We start from the raw sequence: 22,288 nt of genomic DNA on the forward strand, positions 1-22,288 counted from the left end.
CCCCGTGGCCACCAGAGGGCCCCCAAGAGCGCCTGAAATATCCCACGTGGACCGTGAAACGATTTTACGTTACGTGTTATTTTTTGTGATACATTATTTTAATGGTAATCATTGATTATAAATGCGCAATGCAACGGACGTTAGCTCAATTCAGCCAGACGAACGTTAGGTTACAGTCCTCTCCTCTGCTTTGCTATGGAAAAGCAGCAGTAAAGTAATGACACAACAAAGGATAAATCCTTCTGGAGCCGATCAATTATCTTTATTTAATAGATTTAATATACTTTTTAAATTAGCATTTATAAGTAGAAAAAAGGAACCAAGGGAGGTACTGCTTTTCTAAATTATTTTATTTGAAATAATTACTTGTTTTGCCCTTTTGCACATTATTTTCACATAAAGCCATTAAAGTTGTTAACTTGTTTATTTTATTCATACTTATTAATCGCCATGGAGAAATTATTTTTCTGCATTTAACTATGCTTAATGAGCTATGCTTCTGGATGCTATTCATGGTCAGATCGATTTATTATATTTTCTGAACAAAATTGCACCAATATTAACAAAATGTAACAGCCCTCTCAGTTAGCTCATTATTCAGAGTGGGCCTTTTCTGCTGATGATGTCACATGGGAGGTCACTCTGATGCTCATGCCACTGAATATATAAAAACTGAAAACTGCACACATCATCTTGGTTTCACAAACGATTTCCTTACAGAGCGCCTCAGTTGGTGTTCCCCCTTTTGAAGAACTGCTCATCAACCAGCTCATCATCCAGCTCTCAGCAGACGACATGAAGTGCGTCTACCAGACCCCTCTGCTCATCAGTGCACTGCCCCCCCTGCTGGGGGTGGAGGTCATTCTGGGGGTCCTGGGCAACGGCCTCGCCCTCTGGATCTTCCTGTTCCGCCTGAAGCCCTGGAAGAGCAGCACAGTGCTCCTCTTCAACCTCTCGCTGGCCGACTTCCTGCTCAACGTGGCGCTGCCCTTCCGTGCCAGCTACTACTCCGCAGGCCTGACCTGGCACTTCGGCCCGGCCTTCTGCAACATCTCCCTCTTTCTGCTGGCCATGAACCGCAGCGGGAGCATCTTCTTCCTCACGGCCGTGGCGGTGGACCGCTACGTGCGCGTGGTCCATCCCCACCACCCGCTCAACTCGCTGAGCGTGGTCAGAGCGGCGTGCGGCGCCGCCGGGCTGTGGCTGCTCACCTTCTCCATGACGGCCCACCTCCTCGTCCTGCCGCACCCTAACGGCACCAACTGCGAAAGCTTCAACATCCACTCGGAGGGGCTCGACGTCATACACTTCTGGCACAGGAGCTTGTTTCTGCTGTCCTTCTTCCTGCCGCTGGCCGTGATCGTGTTCTGCACCTGCTCCATCGTGGCCCACCTGAGAAGGAGGCAGCTGGCCCATGATGCGCGCATCAGGAAGGCCCTGTGGTTCCTCATGGTGGTGGTGGTGGTCTTCACCGTTTGCTTCCTGCCTAGCAACGTCACGCAGCTGCTCATCTGGTTGAAGGAGGGGTCGATCGCCGGCGTTCTCTCGGGGACAAAGGCCTGTGACGCGATGGAGGACCTGAACACGGCCTTCTACCTGAGCATCAGCCTGACCTACCTGGACAGCGCCCTGGACCCTGTGGTCTTCTACTTCTCCATCCCCCCCTTCAGGAACATGTGCAGGAGGGCCCTGCGTCTGGGGAGGGCCGGAGACACCGACGACAAGGAGGCAACCCAGAAGCTGGACTCTTAGTCTGTCAGCAAGCTGGGAGGCCAAGCAGTCACTGCTGTTCCCCGGGATTTACCTTGACACTTACCTGTCAATGTTAAATCACAGCAGAGCCACCGTTATGGTTTGTTTGGCAGACAAAGACAATGACAGGATGTGAGTATTAATCGAGGAAACTAGGAATTGAAGTGCCCTGTCACATCTACATTTAAACTTTTGTACGTTTCAAAGTTCCTTGATTGGTCATTTTCTATCAAATGTTCAATAAAAGATGCCGAGACTAAATTCAATCTAGATTACAGGGAACTAAGTGGTTGCATATACAAAAGGCATGTGTTTTACTCTGATAGTTGTTGTTGAAAGCTGTTAAGGTATAATGACTTAAATAAACGTTAACATACGGCTATTTAAAAGGGTTCGCTGTGGTCTTTACAAGATGTTTGTAACAATAGTATATAAAACTAGAAAATGCATTTCCTGCAGAAAATGCGGTGAGTGCTGTAGTACAAAGTGAGGTTGAAAATATTTTTTAATTAAGCCACATAGATTAAGACATAAAGAAACGTTGAATGGCTTAAATCAAGTGAAGGGATTTGAATAAAAGTTCAAAAGTCTAAATGGAGTAAACAATGTAAACATGCACACCATTTAAGAAAAAGTAAATGGTTGGAAACAAATAAAGTTACCGCTGAATGAAAAGAAAACAATCATTACTGCATTCCACATACAATATTTGTCTCTGAACTTCACCATAGCAACTTCAGTACAATAGAGTTAGCAAAACAACAAAATAAAACAGTGTTTCCTGTTTTGAAACAAGCAACATGTGGAATCCACTCATTATTTAGGGTGGGCTTGTCTGCTGATGATGATTTGGTTTGTTGGTTTTGTTAGTGGAGCTCTGAATACACGGCCACATGCTACTGAATTACATGAAACTTTGTTCCAGCCAGATCATCTGGTGGAAATTCTTTTAGCTTAGTGAGAAGATGAACAAGATTACATATAGTAGTCAAAAGAAGAAGTGAACATTTGAAGAGCACCTCATAAATAGACCAAGAAAATGACCTCAGCAAGCCCAGAAACTTAGACCATGTGACCAATTGATTCTATTGGTATCTTTCTTATCTTTCTTTATAGACCAAACACTAGAAGGCTGTTCTAAGCTATTGTCTCTGCATTTCTGGTGTGAAAAGAGCAGAACTTTCATTAGATAAAATATGAAAGTTCTGGTTACCAGCCAACCCGCTCTACCTCCTAAGCCCCATGCTGCCAGTTTCCTTACTTACTCTTTACACCATGTGGGAGAGATGGACTCAGGCCATAGGACCAGTGCTGACCGATGCACGGCTACATCAACGCCCCCAGGGACAGCAGCCACAAGACCAGGTACCTCACCATTCTGAAACCCAGCACTCTACCGTTAACAATAACAACACCATAGGCCGGGTCTTTAAGAGTCCACATTTGGACCTACCTTGTCAAGGACGCACCGGGGAGCTTTTTGTAGAAGGCTTTCTGTCTCAACTTGTTAAGTAAATGGAGATCTTATTTGCCCAAGCCCTTTATATACCCACCCACCCACCCACCCACCCAAACACACACCTCTTCAGCATGGGGAACTCAGCCACACAGCCATCAGGTCATCAGTCTAAATTATGAGTTAATTCAAAATGTACACAATAAAAGTAAAATAAAGTCACAAAACATTCAAATCCTTTTTGTAACCGTTTATTATTTTTCCCACTTAACAGTCATTCATGGAAATCTATATTTCCATAGTCAAGTGAAATGCTTATAGACTTGGTGCTTATATGACCCGTCTTCTGCAAATCCCCGTGCCTCCATCTTCAACCCGGCACCATGTATGAAAATAAATATTGCAGCCTCTGATTCTACGCCCTCGCTGAGATATTAAGTCTGATTGCCTCGTCGATCACTCCCACAGGCAGAGTACCTCATGGTGAACACAGTGAATAATATTGCATCTGAAAAGCTTATAGCCAGAAGATTAAAAAGAGATAGAATAAAAGAAAAGTCGCTCTTTAAATTGTGCACAGAGATGCTTTCCAGCAGCGACTGAATGGACGTTGCTTAAACGTCTGACCCCTCTGTGGGGCTTTGGAAGAACCGGACCCTTTACAACATGAGAAGACGTATGCTTGCTTTTTTTTGGTGTCACATGTCAAGATATGATAGAATTATTTGTGCAAAGCGCAAGTCAAACGAGTACATGATATGCAGCTTTACATGTAGAACATTGCAACAATAACTAAAACATTAACACAACGGTGACATGACGAAAAATGAAGAGAAACCGTTCCCTAGAACATTGGAATCATCGTAATTGACATACAATGGTTTAAAGTCCCAACCACAGGTAAGTGCATGCGATACAGCCGGTCCCCCCCAGGACCCTGGAGGTAGGTCAGGTAGAGAGGTGGGCCACATCTTAAATTATTCAAAAAAGATAAAGATTCATATTGCATACCAACGTTGAGCTGGGAAGTATTTCTGCAGCATATTTTTAACTCAAGATAGCAGCCCGTTCAGCCTCTCTGTACGTCCTATTTAATATATAATATAGTATATAATATGGCTTTGGATCACACATATCTGGCCGCTCACAAAGTATGGCTGCAGTATGTTTCCAGCTTACCCCCTTCCATCCCTAAACGCAGGCCTACAATCCGCTCATGTATGGCGAGTCAATCGCAATGTTTTCTTAACCACAACAGGAAATTACTTTTAAGATTTTCATATTTAGGACAAACTGATTTATATTTATCCTGAAGTTACTCAGGAATTACAGACGTATGTTGATGTCTAACAAAGCAGTCAGAATCAGGGACAATGTTTGCGTTGACCCTGAGATGACCTTGAGATGACATGTGACCACTAAAATGGAGACCTTACGGATTATAGGAGTACGTTTGTTAGAAGTTTGACTACACACCGGAGCCTCTAGTCATGTGTGGCTCCCAGTAACATGTCAAGTACGGTATAAGTAATGAACAACGCCAACAACCCTCACATGGTCTCCAGACGCACAGAACCACAAGTGACATTACATTGATTCCTTGACAAGCACGAATATAGAGCTGAACTTTTAAAATAACAATAACAGGAAACAAAACAAGAACATTTATACACATAGAACCCTGGGTAAACTGTAGTGCAAGGTGTTTAAAGCTAAACTTAAGAGAGCTGGATGCATGGAGGCCCGCGTGGTACCTCCTGTATTCCAGGGAGGGAGGGAGAATCATCTGACGCTCTGGGACATGTGCAGAGGAGTGAGCATCTCTTCGAAGATGGCTCCTTTCACGTTGGACCCTCGGAGGTTGGCTTCTTGGAGATCACAGCCCGACAGGTCACAGTTCTGTCCAGAGATCAGGACATTTATATCAATGTTAGGTGGACTGCATTCATATCGCGCTTTTCTAACCAGTTGCTACTCAAGTTGCTACTGACACGGCTGTGTCAGCCATGCAAGGCCACAGCCAGCTATAAAAAATAAAAATCAAGTCTATGAAGAGGTCTAGCTGTCAGGACTACATTCTGAAAGCTTTTTCATTGCAAGATCGTTACTAAGATCCATTTACTGGAGTAGGAACAAGGGGACATTTTCATTCTATACGAGTTTCATATTAACTGACTGCATTCCAGACGTTAGTCAGACCCACATCTCTCAGTTGGACCATTTGTGTTTCCGAGAATACAACAAAAACTGAGAGACTATTTTATTTCTTGGTTTATTTCAGTTTAAAGTGGCAAAGACTTCCGTTTAGTCCAGTCTTTGGCATCCCTATCGACGATAAGGGGTAATGGTTCCCATAGAGCCCAACAGTGTCACCACAGACACCCAGTTCATTCATAAAACGGTAAAAAGCAATGTGCGCTGATTCCACTTTTGAGACAGCATTAAACTAAATGGACGGTATATAGTAACCATAAGGAGAACAAACAACTTAAGGCTTTTGTTGAGAAGAGTTTTTACCACTCATGTTTCTATTACTCTGGGCAGCGTCACTCATTGGTTATAGCCTACCCACCCACCCACACACCCACACACACAAAACTATCGTTTTTCATCAAGTGTGGACCTCTATTTCTGGTCATTTTAAAAATACTTAAACATAATACAGAGTTTAGGTCGAAGTTATTTTGTCATAATATAACTTCAAATGTGTTTTTTGTTTTTTTTAAAGAAGATGCCAAGAGGGGACTTGAATCCTTAAGCAATATTTACATATCAAAGAGAGGACTCCATTCACTGCAGCAGGGTAGCTGTCAGTGCCTATTGTTGCACTCAATGTGTGTTTGCCAACTGCAACTCAACAAAAACAGATTTAAAAACTTTCATTTGAGCAATATTAAAAAATTCTCTGTGATTAAAATATTATGAACATAACCATGGCCACATATTGCGAATAAATAATGCTTTATCTGCAAATGAGAACTAGCTTTACTGCATTATATCAAGGACTGTAGTAATTTAATTTAGACTATAAATAAATATGTTCTTCGAGATTGATTACACTACATTCATTTCAGTTTTTCCTTCTTTTATTTTCTGCTGTAATAATTTGCTTCGATAGCCTTATCTATAATTGAATATCAATGTCGCTTCTGTTGGTCTTAACTGTACAAGAGGGGACCTTCTAGTGAAATTTAAATTGTGTATAAAAAGAAATGCTGTGGAATCTATCTTCTCTAAAGGCTCTGTCTAAAGGCTCTATGGCAAATTATTTATTTTCTTCTATAGAAACAATTTTTTTTTTTTTTTTTAAACAATTTTTTTCTAACCTAATAAATACTCAATGATTGAGTTTAAGTGTCGGTCTATAGCATTTATCAGAGGACCAGTGTCGTTTTGTAGAGGCAAAGAGGGGACTTCTGCCATTCTGTACAATCGAAGCGCAATCATCAGTTTCTTAGAGAGGTTTACTGCTATACCTCTCTGCAGAGGGATATGAAAATTTTGCCCCCCTCAAATTATTCCGCCAGTATCTTACGTTGTTTCTATATCAGATGCAGATATTTCATGGTCCGCCCCTGGTTTTCCCATTCATCTGTCTGCCACCCTGATCTCCCCTAATTAGCTCAACCACCTTCACCTGTGCTCCCTCTATATAAATACTCTCTCTCCTCTCAGTCTCTGCCAGATCGTCTCTTGTTATTCACAGAGCTTTCCCGCAACTCCTGAACTGTCCATCAGACTTTGTCCCTCCAAAGATTTTAAAAGACATCTTATACTACAGGACCTTATATTCTAAATAGCATTAACAGCAGGCTTAACACAGGTATTGTACCCACTAGATTTAAGCATGCTATAGTACAACATCTAATTAAAAAGCCTAATCTGGATGCCTCAGTCCTCTCAAATTTTAGACCTATCTCCAAACTTCCATCCCTTTCTACAGTATTTTAAAAAGTTGTCCTGACACAACAATCTTTTCTAGATACTAATGGCATTTTTGAGGTATTCCAATCAGGCTTCAAAGCTCTTCACAGCACAGAAACAGCATTGCTAAGGGTTTTTAATGATATCCTATTAGCTACTGATGGTGGTGATTCTGTCATCCTTATTATGCTAGATCTCTCAGCTGCATTTGACACTGTAGATAACACTATCCTGCTCGCCCGCCTTGAGCAATGTGTCGGTATTAAGGGTTCCGCTATGAAATAGTTCAGATCCTACCTATCTGATAGAACCTTTTCTGTCAGCCTCATCACCTCTATCATGTGGTGGTCCCCAGGGCTCTGTTGTTGCACCCATCCTATTTGCCCTATACTTGCTTCCACTAGGCTCCATTTTCAGAAAATATGGCATCTCTTTCCATTGCTATGCTGACGACACAAAAATGTACATACCTCTGAAAGGACAAGATTCCACCACTATTAAATGTCTCCTAAACTGTCTGGAGGATGTCAAAGGATGTTACATTTTTTGACCTTCAATGAAGGCAAAATGGAGGTCCTATTATTAGGACCAGGTACTACCTGTAACACCAATGGTAAAGTAAAACCTTTTCTGACTGTCACTGACTTTGAAAAAGTAATCCATGCATTTGTTACTACCAGGCTGTACTGTAATTCCCTATATATTGGTCTCATCAAAGCCACCCTCTCTCGCTTACAGTTGGTTCAAAGTGCTGCAGCTCACATACTATCGGGCACCCGTAAGGGTGAACATATTTCCCCCATCTTAGCCTCCCTTCACTGGCTCCCTGTCCACCATAGAATACATTTTAAGATCTTGCTACTAACATTTAAATTCTTAAATGGAAAAGCCCCCATGTACCTATCTGTAGAAAGGCCTAATGACCATCGTCAGCTCCAGGAAACCATCCCCCAGACTGCAGACGAGCAGACTGACACAGGTTGTCTCAGAGGCAGCACTCACCACAATTGAACCTTAAAGTTAGGATCTGTGAAGCGCATGGTTGCTGGTGACTCAACTTCTTAATGTCCACATAATAAACCATAAAAAATATAATATAAATAATATTCAACTGTTCCTAAAAAGGTGTCAATGAATGCAATGAACTCACATTGATTAATACAGCATGCACAATGCCATGCTATGAAATGATCAGAGTGATTGATTATTTAATCAATCAGGCTCCTTTAGATATGCATTTACCTCCATCAATGTGCTGGTAATTTTGCATGTCGTTATTATCTTTAAAACAGCGCTTTAAAAAGGGTTATTTTCCTCTTACACATGTCTGAACTAAGCAGCACAAAGTATGTGATTCCATTCCCTATCTCAAAATGACCCCAACCCCCCCTCTCTTTGTCTTTTATTATGATCAGATAAATGTATTAGAATTCAAGTGAATAAACCAGCTAGTTTGATAGTATCTAGAATAAAAGGCAGATGACCTGTCTGCAGTTGTATTGACAGAGAAAATTAGTTTTCTCTATTGCTGACTGTGCCAGAAATGATGAGCAACTAATGTATGATCCTAAGAACAAATCCCTGTCCAGATAGCTTGTTGAGGTTGTGTATATATCCTGGACATTTTGAGGAGTTGACCATTTTTTTGGAGGACGAAATCTTGTTTTATTATTTTACTTTGGTTTTTAACTTAACTATAAAAATCTTATCTTGTGTCCGCTCAACTTAACTTTTTCAATTAACTTCGCCTTTCATCTCAGCGCTGAGGCTATAATGATAGGTAAGTTCCACATTTTTACAATTCACTGTGTATTTGAGTTTAACTCAAGATTTACTAAAACTATGTGGTAAAAATACTGTTCTGAGACTAGAGTATAAGATTCTCTGTTTAAATCTGTATGAAGGTAAAAATAAATCGTGGAAGAAACTCAGCTTCTTTGCTATTAATTAATAAGCCAGGAAATTATGTATTCTTACAGTCTGGGCATAGCATTATATGTATAACTATTATGAAATAGTTCAAATGAGTAGTTTGACCTTTTGGTGAATATACTGTTTTGCTTCCTTGTCAGGGTTTAGATCCGAAGATCACCGCCACTCTCATAATTGTACACTAGATCGCAGCCAGGAGGTTTATAAAGAAAAACAAAACATAAACATGATGCTCTTATCATGTCTTTAATAGTAGTGGGCTGAGCAAGGTTAGCTGTTTCCCACTGCTTCAAGTCTTCATGCTTAGCTAAGCTTCTGTGTGCATTTGCGGTCAAAAAAATAAATACAGGAGAACAAATTGTCTACGACTACAGAGACCCCAACTGTCACATTTTGTTACCCACCATTTATCTAAGGAATTTCCTTATTAAGAATGTGATTAGGACTTCTTTCATTCTTAACAATATTAGTCTTATGCTTTGTAAACCGCCATTAATACTTTTAGGCGTATTGTTGAAACCTAAAATGTAGGCTTGCCTTTATTAGTTGAGAAAAAAAAAATTAAGTTTAGAAATGTGTATTCATGTCCTTTTTTAAATAAAGCCATCCACTAGCTAACTTGCCCATTGTATCTCAGACAAACTTATGATTTCCCCCCCCCCCCCACACACACACACACACTTTTGTTCACTCAAATATCATGTTTCAAGAGACTGGTTTTCTTTACCAAGAAGCCTGTTTAACAGCCCTCTACCATCTGACAGACCCCCTGGCAGGCCGTTCATACAATAGAGGAGTGCTTGAAAATTTGGGTTACTTAACGTAATCCCTGGTTCTTTGATAACAGAGTGAGGTGTTTCACTATGGGAATCGCCTCGGCGTGACCTACTATGGAAGCTCCAATTACACCACGTCTGTCCTTGACAGACAGGTCGGACTGTGCCACAGGGCCCCGCCCCCTGTACATATACAGTCGACCATCCCTCCTCACATCATTCTATACCGGTTTCTTTCCGTGTAAATGCAAAGAGGGACATGTTGGTGAAACACCTCACTCTGTTCAAAGAACCACGGATTACGTTAAGTAACCCAAAGTTATTTTTCTAAGTTCGTTCAGTGTTTCACCCTGGGAGATATAGACCACTCCCGTATTGCATGTCTCCCGAAGCCATGCAAAGTTCGCCAGGCAGTAATATCACATGGAACCTGGTGAGACTGTCTACAGCACTGCTTGTGCCACAGAAGGCCCTGAGACATCCAGTCTATAAAACTTTACAAAAGTGTGAGGCGTAGCCCAGCTCGCCGCAGCACAAATGTCATGTACTGACACTCCTCTGAATAAGGCCCACGAAGTAGCCATACCCCTTGTGGAGTAGGCCCTCAAGCCTTGGGGGGGCTGCAAGCCCCTACATTCATAAGCAAGAGATATAGCCTCTACAATTCAGTGGGACAGCCTTTGGCGAGACAAAGGCTTGCCTTTATGTGGAGTGGCCCAAGACACGAACAGTTGATCCCCTTTTCTAAAAGCAGCCGACCGGCTCACATACACATGCAGTGCCCGCACTGGGCATAGTGTGTTAAGTCTCTGCTCCTCCGCAGAGGAGAATGGAGGCGGGTGAAACGCCGACAGCTCCACTGTGAGACACCTATAGGCTGACTCAACCACCTTAGGCACAAAAACTGGATTGGGCCGTAGGTAGACCTTGGAGGCCCCCGGACCAAACTGCAAGCAGGAAGGACAGATAGACAATGCCTGTAAATTGCTCACATGCTTAGCTGTGGTTAAAGCTAAGAGCAGTGCCGCTTTCAGCGACACAAACTTCATCCCCACCGCCTCCAAAGGCTCAAATGGGTGATGAGACAGGGCGTCCAGCACCACTGATAAATCCCACAAAGGGACCAGGGGCCTGGAAACTGGGAGCTTGCGTCGCGCCCCCTTCATGAAGCGACAAACTAAGGGATGCTGCCCTGCAGACTTATCCCCAAAGCCAACATGACAATGTGAGTATTGGCAGCTAGGTATACTTTAATTGTGGAAAAAGCCTTACCCTTTTCCAACAATTCCTGTAAGAAACACAGTAGGTCCACCACGGAACACTGATATGGAATGGCGTGCCTCGAGTCACACCAGTCCTCAAAAACCCGCCACTTGCCATGGTAAATCTCCCCGCAAGCTTGGGAGAGAAGATCCCTGCGCAGGGGAAGAGGCCATGGCTCGCCCGCCAGGAGTTGTATTATTTCTGCCACCCAAAGTTTGGATGGCCAACGCGGTGCTATCAGGATTAGCGACAGACCCTGTTCCCTCACCCTGGCTAGGGTGGGGGAGATTAGGCTGAGAGGGGGGAATGCATATAGCAGCACGTTTGGCCATGGATGGGCCAGCGCATCTACCCCTAGAGGAGCCTTTGCGTCTGACAGGGAGAAAAACAGCGGGCACTGAGCGTTTTCCTGCGAGGCGAAGAGATCTACGGCTGCCAGGCCGTATCTCTGCCAAATTTGTCTCACAACCTGTGTATTCAGAGTCCATTCCCTGTAAAGGGGGTTCCCTCTGGACAGATGATCTGGTCCTCTGTTCAAAACGCCTGCTACATGTGTTGCTCGAAGGGACAAGAGCCTGGTGCTGCGCCACAAAATAATTTCTCGAGCTGGCTTGTGTAGTTTCAGTGAGTAAGTGCCGCCCTGCCGGTTGATGTATGCCACTACAGTGGTATACAGTGGCCCCCAGCGGGACGCCCGCTGCCAGAGCCGTGCGCACCGACCAAGGGCGTAGAGCGGTAACACACGCTGGTGTTACTTTCACTTTGTGGTTCAGGTGGCGACGGGGGCATAGACGCAGTGCTGTGACCCAGTGCTCGAAACCTCTCATCATCATAAGCCCCAAATGCACCACTGATATCACCGAAGCCATAAGGCCAAGTAGGCGTAGGCATAATCTGAACGATACGGCCTTTCCCTGCCTGAAGAGGGAGAGACACTGCGTGAGACACGTTAGTCTCCTCTCCGCTAGTGTGACGCGATAGGAGAGAGTTTATGTGGAGACCCAAATATTCTGTGCATTGTACGGGGTCTACACGGCTCTTTTCCCAATTAATGCTGAATCCCAGAGTCCTGAGATGGTTTACCACCGTAGCAGAATCTCTGAGTGCCTGTTCGCGTGAATTGGAACATATCAGATAATCGTCTAAATAAGACATATTCTGATGCCGCTGTTCCTTAGCGGTGACAGAGCTGCCTCCACACACCTGCTGAACACTCTCTGGGCTAACGAAAGTCTGAACGGGACTACTTGGTATTCGTAGGTTGTGTTCTGAAACGCGAACCGGAGGAATCTACGGTGCGCGGGATAAATGGCGATGTGGAAGTATGCGTCTGAGAGATCGATCGTTACAAACCAATCGCCTGGACGGATTGAATGACAGAGCACTTTGTGTGTTAACATCCTGAACGTGTATTTGCGCAGGTGTCTGTTTAACACACGGAGATCTAATATGGGGCGAAGGGATGAGCTCCCTCTCTTTGGAATGAGAAAGTAACGGGAGTAAAAACCCTGTTAGGCTTGCTCGCTCAGGACGGCTCTGATCGCTTGTTTTTTCAGCAGGGACGATATTTCGTCCTCTAGGATTCGTCCCAAATCCCCCTTGGCCATAGAAACCAAATCACCGTTGAATCTGGGTGGTTTCATAGCAAATTGCAGTCTGTAACCCTGTGATATAGTGGAGAGAATCCACGGGTGAACTGCGCATGCGCGCCACTGCTCCTCTTGGCCAGCGAGAGGGCCTATGTGTCTGTGCTTTGATTCCGTCACCCTCGGGAACAGAGGGGAGCGGTCTGCTCTCACAGGAGGAGCGTGAGCTCCCCCTATGGGAATGTAGGGGCCAAGACTTTGATTTATTTCGTTTTTGGTTGTGCATTTCCCCCTTGGCCCTTGGCCTGGCTGTGAAAATGCAGGGTTTATCGTTTTCACATTTAAACAGAGTGAAAGTGCTTGGTGACACCGTGTTACCTGTTGCCCCTGTCTCACCTCGCTCTGAGCATGAGGCGGGAGAGACTGAGAAAGGGCACCTGGAAAACTTGAACCTATCCAGGTCCCTGAACCATGAAGCTTTATTTTCTTCATGGGAGGGGGAGAGAGAGAAGCTGGGAGCATCAGGTTGCACGCTTCTTCTTCCCATCCCCGGGGTGGGGAGAGCGGTTCCTGGCTGCCGCAACAGCAAAGGAGTGTTTGCCCCATGGCCTTGGGTTCTCTGACCTAGGCTGTTGGCTGGTCTGTGGGCCAGCTGTGTGGGCTGGTCTGTAGGCCCTCTGAGGCCTGCTTCCCCCTTGTTTTCCCTTTGCCGCCGCTGCAGAGGCTGCAAAGCCTGACCTCGCTGGTTGGGGCGGGCGGGGAGCCTGCTTTCTGGGAAGGCAGAGATCGAAGGCTTCTCCTTCTTGTTTTTGTGAGAGTGCTGGTCTCTCTCATCTTCTCCAGAGCTGGACCAAACAGACCCTTGGTTGGGTCATATGCTGCATCCATGACCTCAGCTTTCTGTGTGTCACCCAGTCCGGAGAGATTGAGCCATAGCGCTCTCTCACCTGAGACTGCAAGTCCCATAACTCGGCCACAGCCCTGAACTGCGCCCCGTGAGGAGCGCAGGACAAGATCATTTACAATGCAAATTTCATCCCAGAGGGCAGGGTTAGGTGACCCAGAGTCCAGCTGGCAACCCATTTCTTCAAGCATTTCAGCTTGATATGCAGACAGCAGTGTCATGGCATTGAGTGAGCATACTGACTAGAGATGGGCGATATGGCCTAAAATCCATATTGCGATATACATTGCAGCCTCTTGCGATAACGATATATATCACGATATAAAATCATAAAATAACCGTTTCAGAACAGGTTACATAGACCCTAAGGAAAGCCAAACTGCTAAATGTATTTTAAAAAAAGAGAAATATAGTATGTCATTTCGAGAACATTTATTGTGAAACACTCTAATCATACAACATAATGTTGCAGATAAATAAAATTTGTATTGGATTTCTTTCCTTTAGTGCAAACCATTCTAAAAGGCACTACACTTAGTTTAAGTCCTTGGTTCTTAAATGCCACCCAAGATGCAGAGAACAGGAAAAACGGGTGTCTTTCTAGATAAGGAACAGACACTGTACTGACAATTAGGGATTGGCATGATTAATTGATGATGGATCATTGAGTGTTAAGATTTTTGTCGATTACGTGATATTTTTAACCATCAAAAGGAGGTTGACCCAGACGGAGAGGTGGTCTCGGAGACGTTGCTCAACATGGAGCAAAGAGGAGACGGAACGTCTTTTGGATATTTGGGTCCGATATCCAAAAGACATTCTGTCTCCTCTTTGCTCCATGTTGAGCCACCACCCGATGGTCCGACAAAAGCAAGTAAAAAGTATGCTGGAAAACATAACTTAAAAATGCCAGGATGAGGGAGAAGGAGTTGGACCAGTCCGCAGATCAATGTATATCACGCTGGATATCCATGATTGTTTACTTTCACCGGTGCTTTTCTTTTTCTTTAACGCTTTACAACGCCAGACTGGATCACGCATCTGTGCGTGTTTACCTTTAAGACCGGATTGCGCATCAATGCGTGTTTACCATTAACCCATTTGTACCAGCTGCGCAGAGCAACATTGTATCTACTAGATACAATGTTGCGCCGCACAGCAGCCATACAAATGGGTTAACGTTCTTTGCACACATGCAGGTTTGTTGACGAATTCTGGCACTGTTGCGAAAATTGCAATGTGAAAAGGAATTGCACCAAACCAAAAATTAAACATTGTAGTTTGCGTCATCAACATGCATTATCGCGATAGAGCGATAGAATTAAAATCTCTATCGTAGACCATTTTTTTTTTTATCGTTTATATCGTATATCGTTTATATCACGCATTACTAATACTGACTGTGCTGCATACTTATATATCCTTTGATAAGTGGACGCGGTGAGGCGGTCCATCTTATCAGGCAGAGAGATGTCCGAAGAAGCAGAGAGAGAGAGCGACGGTTTGGGTGGAGGTGGTACGCCACTGAAGGCTCAACGGCTGGGGGTTCGGCCAACCCCAGCTCACCCATCCCGTGGATCTCCAGCTTAGAGCAGCCCTTGGTTGGAAGCTTGCTCTTAAATGGGCTGGACCAGTAGCGGCTCGTTTCCTTCATGCAGATGGGAACTGCTGGCAGGAGCTGCTTAGATGGCGGTTGGGCTGGTGGGAGCCTTTTGCCGTCATACAGGTCTCTCTCCTCCCTTTCAGCATCCGGGGTTGCAGGCCATTGAATGCACAATTTTGCTGCAGCCCGTTTGGAAACCTCATACAAGTTACTGTCCATTGGTGGCACAGTGTCAGAGGCACTAGGGGGTCTGGACTGTTGGGCAGGAAAAGTGGAATCGTCCTCCTCTTCCTCCATTTCGTCCATGTTGAGGAGGTCAGAGTTGGCATCGCCCTCTGCGTCCTCAGCGCCCGGTCCTGCCTCGAGGAACTCCTTGAATAGCGGAGGCACGAGCGGGGATACTGCCTCCATCATGTCCGCCCAGCTAGCTGTGGCTTGGGACTGATGGGTGCTCATTGAGGCTTTAGCAGTGGTAACTGCCATGGAAGGGTCCTGGTTGTTAGCCACTGTCACCCTCAGCCTCCTTTCCAGTATTTTCTCCGACACTGATGCACAGTGAGTGCATGAAGTCAGTGCGGGTCAGCTAGCAAAGTTTGAGCGTGTTTAATGCCCATACAAGCTATGCACATTGGGTGAGGGTCCCTGCCCGATATGGACGCCCCGCATGACGTAGGGCACAGGCGGGATACAGCCTCGTTAACCTTCGGCCCCAACCCTTTGGTGGGGGTGGTGGATGAAGACATAGCAACTGGAAAGAGATGAGAAAAGTTGAAAAAAGTAGCCGAACTAGGCGCACTGTAATGCGTAACCTGTCGGTAAATTATAGTGCTAGTAAACGTGGTTTAGCCCGATGCTAACAACGTATAGACAGAGTTTACTCGCCGTGATGCGTTAGCTAAACTCTGGGTGTTTTGGCTCAGTTAACAAGCTAATGCTAACTGTTCCGCGGTAGGCTCGTCTTGACACGTTAGCCGTAAAATGTAAACTACACCGTAACCAGCGACACCGGTAAACAAATACAGTGTATCCGGAGTAGCAGCTCGCCTTTACGTGGACACTGCCCGAAGAATACAGTGTAGCAAACAGATAACTTCTTACAAAGTACTTACTCAGCCGATCCAGGTTAAAAGCCTGTAACCGCATTCGGCGACGGAATCCTTAACGGCACGTCTGTGAACTGTTAAGCAGTTAAAGCTAGCCTAGATGAGCTGAGGGAGCCTGAGTAGCTTTCTCATGGGAAGAAAGCGAGAAAGATGTGAGGAGGGATGGTCGACTGTATAAGTACAGGGGGCGGGGCCCCGTGGCACAGTCCGACCTGTCTGTCAAGGACAGACGTGGTGTAATTGGAGCTTCCATAGTAGGTCACGCCGAGGCGATTCCCATAGTGAAACACTGAACGAAGTTAGAAAAAGAACTCACTTTTCTGAAACCAGGTTCCAGGGTGGATAGGTTAAAAACAGACCTATGCGTTTCGTGTGGACGCAAAGGTCTGTGGACGCCTGAAATGCAAACTATGATGTCATCGCCCCCAGCACCATTTTTTGATTTGTATTATTTTTGTAGATTTAAATATTGGCCCTTGGTCAATTTAATTACTAACTGTATATTAGTACAGAACATACAAGTATTTCTGCTTAATCTAAAAAGGTTAAACAACTGCTATCTCCTTCTCGACTGAATGTTTGTATACATACAGCGCGCAGGCTGGATGCGCGCAGGCTTGATGCGCCTCCACTTTTTTTTGTGGAGAATCAGCTCCTTGAATATATACCATAGCGTTTATACAGCGATGGTGCGTTTTCACAATGAGTCCGTATTTATGGAGATATTCCTGTAAGCAACAAAAGGAAAACGGAGGGGAAAAGATTGTTTTCGCCCGTGTGGACAGGGCCTGAAGTGACATGTGTGAATGGGCCGCTGAACTCCCAGCTCTGGCCAGCAGAGGCGCTGCCGACTATGGACTAAACACACACACTTTCAGGTCCCCTCTTCGGAAAAGTTGAGTAAATGCACCAAAATATACATGTTTTTAGCTTGATTTAAAGCATGACCAAGAGGGGACATGAAAAATGTCCCCTCTTGGCTGGGAGGTCCCCTGTTGGTGAGGTGTTATGACGCCGAAGTCCCCTGTTGGATAGCTAGGCAAGTGCACGCACGCAAGCACGCACATGCACAAAAACACGATGATGGGATTAGGGAATGGGATTAGGGTTGTGATTGGATAATGGGTGGGACGTGATTCGCTCTTGCGTGAATTCAAAATTATATATATAATTTAACTGTTTTGCTCCACTGTACAGGCTACTCCCATCTCTAGTGTACACAATGTTCTAGGGAGACATCCGTTGTCAGGACCATCGCCTTTGCTTCTCACCTCCAGGTCTGTTCCGGCCAGAGTGGCGCCCCGCAGGTTGCAGTTCTTCAGCTTGGCGTTCTTCAGGGTGGCCACGCGCAGGTTGATGCCCGTCATCTGGCTGCCCTCCATGTCAACCCCCTTTAGGTTAGCACCTGAGGACAGGTTCAAGAGGAGCGGTCAAATCAGCACTGAAGACAGGCAGCACAGCGAGGTCCTCCAAAAACATCACAGCAGAGTGTCCAATAAAAGCACACCAAACGTTTGAGACAAGCATGTTGAACATTGGAGACAAGCACACTGAACGTTGGAGACGAGCACACTGAACGTTGGAGACGAGCACACTGAACGTTGGAGACAAGTACAGGCAGATATTCCTCTAGATACGAATCCTTAATGATGGGTAAAGGGGGCACGCCGTGGTCTCAGGTTCTTACCCTCCAAATTGGCCTTCAGACCCGATGGATCCTCAAAGTTGCACCCCCGGAGAGAAGCCCCCTCTGCGTTGGAGCAGAGCATCTTCACCCCTTGTAGATTACCACTCTTCAGAAGAAAAGATACAACGAGCAATATCTGTTTAATTAAAAGAGCAACATCAGAAACTGCTGCACGATTATGCCCTAAGAAATGATTTCTATAAGTTGGAGAACATGTAATTAGGATGGTCTAATCATTTTGCCAGCCACCATTGTAGCTCACTTAACGGTCATGTGATTCCTTTGACATCTTTATTATTACTATTACAGTGTTTCCCCCACGTTCACACAGCAGCACTGCTGAATTTTCTCCGCCGCTGCAATAAAAATCCTTCTAATTTTTTTTTTTTTTTTTTTTTAACGTAGCTCCTTTTAGAAAATGTACAGTGCGTAACGTCAATTGCGCAGCACGCGGCACATCGTCACGCAACCAACATCAAAGAAGAAAAATACACAGCGAGTGTGGCAGTTGTTGGCAGTAGGCTACCCTACACGGTTGCAAAGTTACATTGATTCTAGCAGTAGCGAGTGAAGCGGAAGATCGAAGAAAGAAGGAAAGAGTGAGCCAGACAGAGAGAGAGAGACAGACAGACAGACAGAGAAAGTAAGTTGCTAAAATGTGTCGCTACATGACCAACAGTGTTAAAAACCCTCTGAGCCCAATCATTTTATTGTATCTATAAACCGCAACCTCCGTGCCGTTTTTCCTCTAGTATTGTGTGTGTGTGTGTAGGCCTATGTGTGTGTGTGCGTGTTGTCGCTCTTTTTGGGATAGCAACCATGTTTAGTGTTTAAGCATTAGGCAAAAATCTGTAAATAAATTGTGCAAATTATATTTGCGTTGTGGCATTCTTTGTTTAAATATTACTATACGAAAATATAAAAATCTGTAAATGAAGACACAAAAGGCAAAGTTACACCAATAATCCCATCTACAGTAATACATAGGACTGTTTGAATAGGATTTAAGTGCATATTCTCCTCTCAAAGTGCACCAGATTCATGCATTCCAATGTAAAGGGTACAAAAAAATTTTGCCCCCGGACCACCCTAGAGGGTTCGGGGACCACACCACCGCTGCTGAAAAAAATCCTGCGGGAAACACTGTATTATTATATATTACTATTATTACTGAATTGTCAGGGTTTAGAATTAGATTCTTATGAAAAGGGTGTATGGATTCAGTATTTATTTGTTGTGCATTACTTGCAACCTTTCTGGGTTAGCTAAATGCAGATGCTAAATATACAGATTTAGATTAAAATACAATTAATAGTGTAGTGTCTAGAATATGAAGAACTGCTCCTTCATGGCAGAGGGTAGAAATTCAATATGGAACCATTTTTGTGATGATAGAAATTTCCATCAGTGAATAGATATCATGAATTGAAAGCCAAATGAATCTTGAACAATAAGCCAATATGATTGACAGAGATAATGTTGAGGACCATCAGGTCTCTAGCTCACGTCCAGGTTGGCCCCAGAGAGGTCCGCCCGCTCCAGGTTGGAGCAGCAGAGGTTGGCCTGGGTCAGGTTGCAGCGGCTCAGGTTGGCCATCTTGAAGTTGATGTAGCGCAGATCCAGCCGAGAGAGGTCCGCCCCGCTGAAGTTAAGACCCTGAAAGAGTGTGTGTAGGGGGGGGGGGGTCAGAGGGTCAGACTATACCTCTACACTGATACAGTGAACACAATAACTTTAGCTCCACAGTGATACAGGGAACACCATTACTTTAGCTCTACAGTGATACAGTGAACACCATTACTTTAGCTCTACAGTGATACAGTGAACACCATTACTTTAGCTCTAAAGTGATACAGGGAACACCATCACTTAAGCTATACAGGAACACCATTACTTTAGCTCTACAGTGATACAGTGAACACCATTACTTTAGCTCTACAGTGATACAGTGAACACCATTACTTTAGCTCTACAGTGATACAGTGAACACCATTACTTTAGCTCTACAGTGATACAGGGAACACCATAACTTAAGCTCTACAGGGAACACCATTACTTTAGCTCTACAGTGATACAGTGAACACCATTACTTTAGCTCTACAGTGATACAGTGAACACCATTACTTTAGCTCTACAGTGATACATTGAACACCATTACTTTAGCTCTACAGTGATACAGTGAACACCATTACTTTAGCTCTACAGTGAACACAATAACTTTAGCTCTACAGTGATACAGTGAACATAATAACTTTAGCTCTACAGTGATGCAGTGAACCAAAGAACATGGTGAACCATTGTGATCTCCCATCGGTCCGTACCTGACATCGGAGCTCGGACTTGGTGGGCGTGGCCAGTAGAAAACGAACAAACTCCTTGCGGGAGATGGGAGAATGGTCATCTGGGGGCTGTGTGTTCTGGAAACAAGAGTCAAGTTTACTGCAATGCAAATCCATTCCAAACAATGTGGAAAGAAATGGAGTTTCCACACATGACTCAGGACTTTAGTTACCTTTAAAGCTGCTTCCAGCTGGTCGCCTAGCTGCTCAATCCCAAAGAAGCGAGCCTCCTCCAGCACACCTGGAAAACCAATCAGACAGGACTTAGCCTCTCCAGTATCAATCCTCCATCACACGCTCAAATCAATAAAAACCCAAACCAAGCATACTTTTGTGAATATGAAATGTAAAGACTTTTGAGGCTAAACAACATTTTACCGCGGATATTAACTCCTTCGTTGATAATGAGCTGTCCATGTCGCAGGTAGTTGAGGATGGGCTCAAAGTACTCAGGGCTGCGGTCGATCAGGTAGGCTCCATGCTCATCCTGCCTGTTTCCCCACACACCTGAGGCAGAGAGACAGACAGGCTGGGGTGACACATATCGGGGTTCACCTCATGACATGAATGAAGACATGGTAAGTTACTGGTCAAAGTTGATCCAAAGATGGACTTACATTTGTCTCGGAACATGTGGGCAAGCATACTCTCCGGCTCCTTAGAAACCAGGGTGCTTCTGTAACAACAGAAGGGTACCATTTAATCCATTGATGAATAACAAAACTCATTAAAGGGTAAGGGTTTACCCACACATAGGCTCATACCGCGTGGTGGTGAACAGGCGACCCCCGATGTTCAGCGTCAGCCAATCAGAAGGGGCTCCAGGCTTGACAGACACGGCGTTGACCTCATCCTGAGGGTCTGAGAGGTTGACGTTAACACAATGAATACAAACGGACCCGGCAGTTAGGAAGAAAGTCTGGATTCTTATAAATGACCCAGCAGTTATACGCTACCCAGTTGGAGTAGGAAGAGGTTATTAAAACACTCACCAACAAACGAGTCTCCCTCCGAGACGTACAGCACGTCGTCATCTCTGGGTGGGGAACATGTAACAGAACGATGAGCCAATGCATGCATCTACTAGAAAGGTACAATAGATACTTCTAAAATAGATAGTGAACATTTCATTATAGATTACCTGATCAGAGAGATGTCATCAATCAGACCTCCTTTGCCGTTGAACAAACTGGAAGCTCGGATCCCTAACTTATTGCTCGCTGCGGACAGAAGGTCTGACAGGGTCCCGTACACTGCTACTACCTAGAACAACACGTTTAAAGCGTTTTAAAAGCCACAAGAAAAATCTGAACCAAAGTTCAGAGGTTTTCTGGAATATATATAGAGATAATCCTGAATAACCGGGTCCAGGTCAGCGTCATTGTCTCAAGACCCCTGCTCTCTTTAACCTGCAGCCATTTACATGCTTCGACCTACAGATCCTTCTTAACAACACAAGGTGCACAACTTTGACAAATATCATGAAACAGATATGATGATAGATTTTATGAAGATCATGGTCCACGGGCATGGACTGGCCTCCAGGTTGAAGCCAGCCCAACATGAGCTATCAGTCCATAAGGCACTTCACCCACCTTCCCATTCTTGGACGTCCCGTTAACAAACAGAGTGACTCTTCTCATCCTTCAGGGTCTGCTTCTGAGTCGAGGATAACGACTCCGTGAGACAACAACACCGCCAAGCGAGCTGGATAACTATCTCTCCCTGACAGGCTGGATAACTATTTATCCTGACAAGCTGGATAACTATCTTTCCCTGCCGAGCTGACTAACTACCTCTCCCTGACGAGCTAACAAACTATCTATCCCTGTCTAGCTGGATAACTATCTATCCCTGACTAGATTGTTAACTACCTCTCCTTGACTCGCTGGCCTGCCAGCTAGTTTAAAGGAGCTAAACATCGCCTGACGACGGGCGCAGGTTCGCTCGATTCATCCTTCAG

General features: G+C 44.7%; 2 protein-coding genes across 2 annotated transcripts; one reads left to right on the top strand and one right to left on the bottom strand.

The window, feature by feature from the left end:
- Positions 1 to 795: 795 nt before the first annotated feature.
- On the top strand, positions 796 to 1,997 carry LOC307087905 (hydroxycarboxylic acid receptor 2-like; the record flags this gene model as incomplete). The annotated part of the gene is made up of 1 exon (XM_079753596.1): positions 796 to 1,997. One exon carries the CDS (start codon positions 796 to 798, stop codon positions 1,750 to 1,752), a length of 957 nt encoding a protein of 318 aa, XP_079609722.1. The 3' UTR covers positions 1,753 to 1,997.
- Positions 1,998 to 3,463: 1,466 nt separating this feature from the next.
- On the bottom strand, positions 3,464 to 22,253 carry kctd9a (potassium channel tetramerization domain containing 9a). The gene is made up of 12 exons (XM_079743094.1): positions 21,921 to 22,253; positions 21,467 to 21,588; positions 21,318 to 21,361; positions 21,090 to 21,186; positions 20,943 to 21,001; positions 20,704 to 20,832; positions 20,499 to 20,566; positions 20,308 to 20,403; positions 19,493 to 19,642; positions 17,987 to 18,092; positions 17,571 to 17,704; positions 3,464 to 5,107 (listed from the first exon to the last, which is right to left on the bottom strand). Exons 1-12 carry the CDS (start codon positions 21,966 to 21,968, stop codon positions 4,991 to 4,993), a joined length of 1,170 nt encoding a protein of 389 aa, XP_079599220.1. The 5' UTR covers positions 21,969 to 22,253; the 3' UTR covers positions 3,464 to 4,990.
- Positions 22,254 to 22,288: the final 35 nt, after the last annotated feature.

This window comes from Pollachius pollachius (genome assembly GCF_949987615.1).
Source record: "Pollachius pollachius genome assembly, chromosome: 1".
Classification (NCBI taxonomy): Eukaryota; Metazoa; Chordata; class Actinopteri; order Gadiformes; family Gadidae; genus Pollachius; species Pollachius pollachius.